Source organism: Echiichthys vipera (genome assembly GCF_963691815.1).
Source record: "Echiichthys vipera genome assembly, chromosome: 10".
In the NCBI taxonomy this organism is placed as follows: Eukaryota; Metazoa; Chordata; class Actinopteri; order Perciformes; family Trachinidae; genus Echiichthys; species Echiichthys vipera.
Genome location: NC_139835.1, coordinates 926,848 through 936,544, shown reverse-complemented (window position 1 = coordinate 936,544; position 9,697 = coordinate 926,848). Strand labels below are relative to the sequence as shown.

The 9,697-nt window shown below is 41.3% G+C and overlaps 1 protein-coding gene across 1 annotated transcript; it reads left to right on the top strand.

Annotated features, from left to right (window-relative positions):
* The first annotated feature begins 3,706 nt into the window (after positions 1-3,706).
* Positions 3,707-9,652, top strand: ndufv3 (NADH:ubiquinone oxidoreductase subunit V3). The gene is made up of 4 exons (XM_083921199.1): positions 3,707-3,757; positions 4,981-5,092; positions 6,277-7,542; positions 9,414-9,652. Exons 1-4 carry the CDS (start codon positions 3,713-3,715, stop codon positions 9,569-9,571), a joined length of 1,581 nt encoding a protein of 526 aa, XP_083777325.1. The 5' UTR covers positions 3,707-3,712; the 3' UTR covers positions 9,572-9,652.
* The last annotated feature ends 45 nt before the right edge of the window (positions 9,653-9,697 follow it).

Genomic DNA, 9,697 nt, shown 5'->3' with positions numbered 1-9,697 from the left:
TTTTTTGTGTGTTTGGCCGGCCTTCAAATTTTTACTGTTTTATACATTTATTTATTTAATTTTATCAGGATCCTGTTTTTCTATAAAATTCCAATCTTTAATTAACAGTTCATCTTTTAGTTCGATTTTGCTTCCCCCTTTTCCCATTTTTGAGATTTTGGTCCAGTCCTGTTAACACATAGGGTGTTCTAAAAACTGGTATTAGTCAGTAGGGTAGCGTTTAAACTACCTTTTGTGGTAACTCTCACTTCAACTCTTTCGAGTGGAGAATTCTTGCCTTTGCATCCACAATAGGTTCACTACTTGTATTCCTACTGTTTTGCATGAGGTAAAATACCTAGTGGTATTTTGATCTCCAATTACACTCACAATCACACTTTCATTCACACAATTTTACCGTTTTTTTTCTTCTGAACTTTTAAGACGTCCGGACCCCACTTGTCCTTTTACACAGAGCTTTCGGGTCTCTGTCTCCCAGTGGGTTTAGCATCACACGACCCCGCCGTCCTTTACACTGAGTTTTTAATTTTTCATTTATTATCATTTTTTATTTTATTTTTATTTTATTTTAATTTTTTTGCGGACCTCCGTTGCCTCTACGGGATTTAAGTGATTGCTTTTACCTGATAGTGTCTAGAATTGTCAGGGCTTTATACACACAATGATCCTCAGTCATTCGTCCTCTTTTTAAATGAAACTTCACTCACCACTGTGGCACCACTGTTGTCTTTCCCCTTCACGGATTACCGTCAGCCGTCGGATCCCAGCGGGTGAGCTGATTTCCAGTCCTGGAAAAGGATCTTAAAAGACTCACTCTGTGGAGTCTGCCGTGGCCACGGTCTTTCCTGGAGTCCCCCACACCCGCTGGAATCCTTAGGTCGCTGGTTCAAATCTGGCTCGAAGGACCAAATAAATGTCAGGTTTAAGCAACCTAAAACACCCAAAACTTAACAAAAGAGAGAAAGACAAGAGTTATTTTACTTGCAAGGAGAACGGACAGAGATCTGCTCAGTTACAAATCTCCTACCGATCTGAGGAAATCTCTGCCGGACCCCTTGATTTTATTGGCTTTTGGTGGTTACAATGTTTACAATGAATTACCATTCTTAAGGTGAGGGTCACATAGCTGCAACTCAAGACATATGGACAATTCAAGTCTTTATGACTTTACAACTCAAAAGAAGCCTTAAAACATGTCTTGTCATTAATCAGTTGAGCAGGGTCTGTGTTTTCACAGACCCCCCCTTTTGGTGACTCCTCAACAGTCACGCTTATCTGATTTCCTTGACCTGCATCCACTCAGCACGAATTGGCTATACACACACACCAAGTAAGGTAAGACTATATGTAAAGGCAATTTGAGTAAATATGAGATTACTTTATGCACATTTATTCCAACATAATCATATCTAATACAGGAGTGCCAACTAAAGTTAACACTTCTTTAAGTAACCTAGTTGGAATAGATTCTAGGAGACAAGTAGAGGGCTTTGATGCTGAAATAGTAGAGGTTAATTTGTTATGGTCAACTGTAGAAAAGCAGTCCAAAAATATATCAGGTCGTACAGTTGTTTCTAAGGTTCCTGGGTTTGAAGAAAAATTATTGATTTTGTCTCTAATAGTTATAATTTTGTCATTAAAGAAGGTCATGAAGTCGTTACTACTGAGGGTTATAGGAATACATGGCTCAATAGAGCTGTGGCTCTCTGTCAGCCTGGCTACAGTGCTGAAAAGAAATCTAGGATTGTTCTTATTCTCCTCTATTAACGATGAGTAATAGGCTGCTCTAGCATTACGAAGGGCCTTCCTCTATGTTTTTAGACTTTCTTGCCAAACTAAGTGAGATTCCTCCAATTTAGTAGAGCGTCATTTACTTTCCAATTTTCGTGATACTTGTTTAAATTCACGGGTTTGTAAGTTATACCATGGAGCTAACTTCTTCTGTTTCATTATTTTCTTTTTTAAAGGAGCAACAGAATCGAGTGTTGTTTGTAGTGAGCCTGAAACACTGTCAACAAGGTGATCAATTTCAGAGAGACAAACGTGAGTGCAGGAATCTGGAATATTAGGATAAGGCATTAAATAAAATGCAGATATAATCGCTTCCTTAAATTTAGTTACAGCACCGTCAGATAAACATCTAGTGTAGAAACTTTTGCCTAGAGGTGAGTAGTCCTGTAATATGAATTAAAAAGTTATTAAATAATGGTCTGATAAAATAGTATTCTGTGGAGAGACTATTAAGTCATTGATTTCCACACCATAAGCCAAAACAAGGTCGAGGGTGTGATTAAAACAGTGAGTAGGTTTATGTACACTCTGACTAAAACCGGTCGAGTCTAATAGAGAGATAAACGCAGTACTAAGGCTATTATTATCAACGTCCACGTGAATATTAAAATCTCCTACAATGATTACTTTATCAGATTTAAGGACTAAATTTGACAGAAACTCTGAGAATTTAGATAGTAATTCAGAGTACGGACCAGGAGCACGGTACAATATAACAATTATAATTGGCTGCACAGTTTTCCAGGTTGAATGTGAAAGGCAAAGAAAAAGACTTTCAAATGAATTATAATTTAGTTTAGGTTTAGGGTTGATTAATGGGCCTGAGTCCTAAATAGCTGCAACGCCTCCTCCTCGACCACTGCCTCGAGAAATATGAGTATTAATATGACTGGGAGGAGTGGATTCATTTAGGCTAACACATTCTTCATGACAGCCAAGTTTCAGTCAGACAGAGTAGATCAGTATGGTTATCTGATATCAGATCATTTACTGATACAAGTGGACTGCCTGCAATTAAAAGTACAATTAAAGTAGCCATTATACAACCATGTTTTATTTATTTTTAAATCGGAAACATGGCTGTATATCACCTATAATGCGAGGGCTGCATTTGACGGCAGGGGTGCTGAGTACGGCCCCACACCTGTGGTGCGTTCATCGTGGGTGATCCAAGTGAATGAATGGCGCCATCTAGCGGATTTAAATATGTGTAGCACAGCCTGTGACTGAAAGCCTTCACCGCGAGTCTTCTGTCAGAACACGGTAGGTGATCATATAATAGGCTATGCCTATATTATGTGTAGCCTGGGTGTTTGAATGCAATGTGCAATAACACCAATATTCGCTATATTTGGATGCCGTTGCTGTAAAACTAAAAACAAAAGTTAAAGGGAAAACTGGAATACACTGGAGTGTGTAACTCTGGAGTTCTATCCAAATGTCTGGTTTATCTACAGACATAAATGATGTAATGTGAAAAGACAATTTAATGATATAAACTAAAGTCTAACTTCTTACCTTTCGTGACGAATATCGCTTTAAACAGATGCTCAAATACACGGACATCTGACTCTACCGGTGCTCGGAGTTCCGTTCAGTCGTTCAGTGTCAGCTAGAGAACAGGCCGTGCTCTCGTACTGTATGGGGGGAAGTCAAATGAATTGATAAAAATGCATGTGAATTAAAAAATAAGGTGGTACAAACGGAAATGAAAAATAGAGTGATGTATTCTCTAGTGATGAACACAGTAGTGATAGTTTTGACGATGGCGTCTTATTATAAGGAACATGTTACGGTCGGACTGACAGACAGACAGAGAAACCGTTGGTTTTGTTCAAAGATCAGTAGCATATGCAGTATAGCGGAACTGTTGTGTTCACCTCACAGTTTCCGGTCGGGGGCATAAAACTAGCAACACGAAATGGCGACCTCCTTACTGCGGTTAGGGCGACTGGGTTCCCTCAAGGTAATAGTCCGTGAATTGGCTGTCAAACGTTTTACATGTAGCGTGTTTAGATAGCACAGTTCTACGGAGGACAGGACACACTTTATCCGACACAGTAGCCGTGAAATAGTTCCCTTTGTGCGGGTGTCTCCTTCGCACTGACCCCGAGACCCGTTTATGGGTTCCACCTGCGAAAAAAACGTTCTGGCTGACTAAGTCTCTGTGTTTGCTCTGTAATGGTATTTGACATGGTTTTTGAATTTGAACCCTTACGTTTAATTGATATCGTTAGCACCATCTAGCAGTAGGCGATCACCCGATATGGCATATGTGATTTTATATAATCGTGTGGATATAGTTCATTTCTTGGGAAAAAATGGTTATGGTTAAAACAACCAGTCAGGATTGTCTGTTTTTGGCTAATCTTGCAAATTAAATATCTAAGTAATAAAATGACTTCATTACATGTATTAAAAGTAATTTAAACATGCAGTATTGCCCAAAACATTTCTGGTTATTGATTTGCAACATTGTCCTCCTTAATGACAATACACCAAGACATATAATTCATTTAGCAGAGTCTTGGGATATATAATAACTTAATAAGTGCATTCATCCTCCTATTGGAAGAATATCTAGTCATTCATCAAATATATTAAAGGAAGATATATTAAAATGCAGACATGTAAATATTCTCATTGTATACAGTGGAGATCAAAATTAGACTGCTAAATGCGTGCCAAGGTGTCCTCTAGGAGCCAAAACCTGTGTTAAAGGGCCCTCTTCAGGGGCAAAGTCACACTTCATGTGCCCTTTTTTTCCTTTTCACCCCTGCCCTTCAAAAAGTCTATGCACACTACTGCTCCAGCGTATAGATCATAATAGGGTATCATCACCCAACCTTTAGTGCCACAGGAGCATTGAACAACGTGTGTGTGTGTGTGTGTGTGTGTGTGTGTGTGTGTGTGTGTGTGTGTGTGTGTGTGTGTGTGTGTGTGTGTGTGTGTGTGTGTGTGTGTGTGTGTGTGTGTGTGTGTGTGTGTGTGTGTGTGTGTGTGTGTGTGTGTGTGTGTGTGTGTGTGTGTGTGTGTGTGTGTGTGTGTGTGTGTGTGTGTGTGTGTGTGTGTGTGTGTGTGTGTGTGTGTGTGTGTGTGTGCGCGCGCTTTTGCTGCAATTTCCTTGTTGAATGCGGCTGTCCGTGTATGTTTGGCACTCATTTAGAAGTGTGTCTGTGTCCTCTGCAGTGTCTCCAGTTGGAGAGCTGGGGCGTTCTGAGGAGTCGCTCGGCGGTTTGGTTCTGCACTCGGGCTGAAGAGCTTTCAGAGCCAGCCGACAAGACAAAGGCTACAGGCAAGAGTAAGGCCCTTTGATTCTGTTCACTTTCTAAAGCCTCACTTTTAGGGCTCAAGGGTTCGCTGGCTGGTTGCTGTTGTAGATAAATTCCGTTTTTCTCATTTGTTTTCTTTTTGTCTGTAATGTTCCATACCTCAGTATTTGTGGATATATGCTTCATGAATAAGTTATGCTGATTTTTTTACACTTCAGGAAATGTTCCATGTGGTCTAAAATATGCTTTCTCTTCCAGTCATTCCATCCAGAATCATTTACTGCTCATATGAAGTTTGTAATGGATTGTGTGTAATTGTGAGTGTCCAGTAAGAAAAAAAAAGGTTAATAGTAAGTTTAATCATTTTAATTTCTCTATTTTTCTATTTGGGAAATATCAGGAAATCAAAAATGGGTGCAAGTTAAAGTTTAAGGGCGCTTTCTCTTTTTCAAAGATTTTATTGGAAAAAATAGCTATTATCTCCATAAACATATGCCCAAGAGAAAGTCAGTCAGGGAAACAAACAAAGAACCCTGTACACCCCCACCCACAGTCCAGGTATGGTAGACATTTCTCCCTCATTCAAAATTATTAAATACAGTGAAATTCATCAAATAAGGTATGAATTGTATATTAATAAAGTGTATATGACAACATGAAGTAGCCAATAAGATTATTCACATGTTTTTCACATCTTGCTGGGTTCCTGCTCACACTTTTCTTTTCAGGTGTCATCAATGGAACCATAGCCTCTGCGAAGGACCAAGTTCATATTTCCAGTTTGGATAATACACTTTTCCCAGCTGTACCCATGAATAATATTTCTTATAATGGTTCACATTATGTTCTTGTATGTCTTCCAAGATCCAGACCCAGTTTTTCTATAAGATCAAGTTATACTAACAACGTATTTCCAAGATTCTTCCAGAGAAGAGCATTTTCAAAGCATATGAAGTAAATCGTCATCACAGGTTTTACATCTTTGGCAATTGAGAGAGGCAGTCTGGAATATTTTAAACCTCTTAGAGATATTTAACTGTATTTGTCTATGTTTAGTTGAGATTAATACTGCCTGAGACATTTCAAGCATATAACACCAATCAATATCATCATAATTGCATTGTTATAGGGAACACGTTAATTCCCATTGGAAGTCATGCCAATGTTTATTTTATTTAACCACTTTTGTCCCATTTACCATTTTCTTCAACAGCAGAGGCTCCAGATGAGAGAGCATCCTTGCTAGCCCACAAGACAGCAGTTGCCTTCCCAGTTAGACTTTCAGAGCCTGGAGTGTTCCCAACACAGTTTCTAGGTGTAACTGAAGCATTGGCCAGCCCCACTGCCACTGCACAGACAGCTGCAGCGCCTGCCACTGCAGCGCCTGCCACTGCTGCCAGTGAACCAGCTGTAGGACAGCCAGAGGCAACAGAGGCTCCAGCTGCTGAGCCGGATGTTGCTCAGGTTATTGCTGACACAGCTCCACCTGTAGTTGACGCAGCTCCCCCAGCTACTGAGCCCTTGGTTGATGCAAGCAGTAAAACCTCAGCACCAGAAGACACTCCAGTCGCAGCCTCCATCACAGAAGATGCAGTGCCAGGCGCAGCAGCCTCCTCTGAGCCTGCTGACGCAGCAGCTGAGGGCTCATCCTCCTCATCATCCAGTGACTCGGAGTCGGACTCAGACTCTGAGGACGAGAAGTCAGAAGTGAAGACTGAAACCAAGACCTTGCCACCAGAAGTGTCAGAATCCACTGTGAAAGAGGAAGCTCAAGTTCAGGAGATCACATCAGAAGTGAAGGAAGACACTGATGAAGCTAAGAAGGAAGTTCCACCAGAACCTGAAGCTACTCTGGCTTGTGCCATTGAAGCTGTGCAGGAGGCTGTTCCAGCAGCAGCAGTGCCTGCAGAAGCAGCTCAGGCCTCTGTTGACACACCTAGTGTTTGCTCTGAGGAGTTAGTAGACCTGGCTCCTGTGACCAGCCCAGAGGTTTCAGCTGAAGCTGCAGTGGAACCCACTCCAGAAGTATTAGAAGATGTTGCATCTCCTGCCATCCCTGATGCCCAAGTAGAAACTCCAGCTGAAGCTGTGATTGAGGCTGCAACTCCAGATGAAGTCCCAACTGATGCTCCTGTAGAAACCACAGAGCCTGCCTCCAATGAAGCCCCTGCAGAAGTTACTGACGCTGCCCCTGTAGAAGCTGCTACAGAGGCTGTAGAATCTGAAGCTTCCCCCGTTGAAGTGGCTGCTGCTGAAGTTTCTGCTCCTGTGGAGAGAACAGAGGAGCTGATGGATCCTGCACCAGTTATAGCTGAGGCTGAGGCTGCCCCTGTTGAGGCTGAAGCTGCCCCTGCTGAGGCTCCAGCTGAAGTTTCTGCTGCTGTGGACAGCACCGAGGAGCTGGTGGACCCTGCACCAGTCGTACCGGAAGCTGCAGGAGAGGAGCTGCAGGCGGATGCCCCAGCTGAACCATCTGAGGGTACACACTACACCACCCTATTCTCCACATCTCTCCCTTTCCTCTCTGTGGATCTTTGAGCCCCTATAGATGACCATACTTTTCTCTCTAGTGTTCATAACACATTCTGTGTACTGTAATAGGGTTAACCAGGTGTCCACTCCCTCACATACAGTAGTTGCTGTTGCTTTCACAGTTTTTTAAATATCATCCCTGTTTCTTTTAGCCTCTTGTTTGACTCCTGTTCCATTACATCTAACCTCCCATTGCCTTGGTTTTCACTTTGTTTTGCATGAGGTGGATGTAGTGCACATGTACTTTAACCTTGCTTTCAAGGGTTTTGGTGCATTCCTTTTCCTAATGCATTTTTATTATTATTATTATGATTATATTTATAAATATTTATAAGGTTTCCCTTGCTTGCATTCTGCTAATCGAAGCTTAGACTTGTCTGTCTTTGACTCACCCACACAACTATGCTGTTGCTGTCAATGTATGATCAAGGAGATGTTGCTAGTTGCATACTGTGTCATTAATTCTGCTCAGGTTTCTGTTTTCTTCCCCTCTTTTGGTGACTGAGGAATCTACCCATTATTTTTATTTAAAATAACCCTCTTGTTTAGCCTCTCTGCAGTTGCCAAATCCATCTTCTATCCTAGATTATTTCTCTCATATTTAATTATTTTTGATATATCGCTCATTCTTATCGTTTATAATGTCTGTCTGTATAAAAAATGGGTCACATGTTTTCTGAGTTAAGGTAATAATGCCATTGTTTGGATCCATTGTGCCAGGTAATGTTATTGCTAACAGTAATGTTAGAGTGCACATTGTGTTCCAGTGAAGACCTCCTGTCTCTGACAGCAGCTGGACGAGTAGGAGCTGGGAGTGGTTGGAGTCAGCAGAAGTATTTCAGGAAGCAGGATTACAGTTACCAAGATGATTTAAAAAAATAATTTGATCATAGTCATGATATGAGTACTGTGTGTCATACTGATTAGCACCTTCCAACCAATGTTTACAAATGGATGTCACAGATTATGATCTAAACACTCCTGCCATTACAGCCCTTTGATCCACTTCTGACGAACTGGGTAATTGTGCTTCCTGGAACAACTCCCTCCTCACTGTGGTCAATCGTTTCACCACTTGTTAATTTCTTTCTTCTTGTGTTTGTGAATCTGTTCACCTGAAAGTCTTTGGGATAAGCACAGTATTGATTAATGAAAACAAGGTCAATGTGTCTTAAATGTGTTTCTCAGTGATTGTGGATGGGTAAAAAAATCGTTTCACTGTCTCACATGTTTATAACCTTATTGTCACAGCATGCTCAGGGGGTTTCCCGACACATTTAGCATCTCTATTTAATCAAAAGTATCAAAGCCTTGTTTCCAGCACACTATGATTTTGACATTGTGTCTTCCTAAAATTCATTACATGCGTGCCTTTGCCAGTATCATTATTTCTCCAGTATGAGCTGATTTTATTGCCTGCAAGCATGTTTGCCTTCACATACTTTCCTCTCACAAACCTCCTTGAGGCTTTTCACACCAGTATGTCTCCACACTGTTGGGGGTAATGTGGCCCACTGCCATAGGAAATGCCCCACAATAAACCACCTTGTCAGCACGGGTGATTATGTAAATGTGCTGTACCTTCCAAAATCTTTTCAAATATTTACAAAGAAAGACACCGTTTGGTTGTCACTCTATAGCTTATCAGACATGTCTGGATCCAGACCAGTAACAGTGAGGACACAGGAGTAGACCCAGTTTTGCATTTGGCTAACATTGTGCTATTTTTTTTTCAATGCATGACCAGCAGGAAGATTTTTCGCCTTTGTACCAGACTCCGCTTTACATGCCTTTCTGTTTCTTCCTGTCCTTCTGCAGAGGCTGCAGCAGGGGCACCACCAGAGCCCGATGAGCCTTTTGACAACAGCACCTATAAAAACCTCCAGCACCACAACTACAACCCCTACACATTTGCAGACCTGGATGTAGAGATGGCCAAGTTTCGTCTCCCACAGCCCTCCTCCATCAGACACTAGAGTTACCATGATCATTCCCTCATCTGTCAAATCTGATGGAAATTCTGCTGTTAAAATATTATATTATTAAAGTACACTAATGAGAAATGAAGTCTGGTTTTATCTGGTGTGATTCTGTTGTGTCTT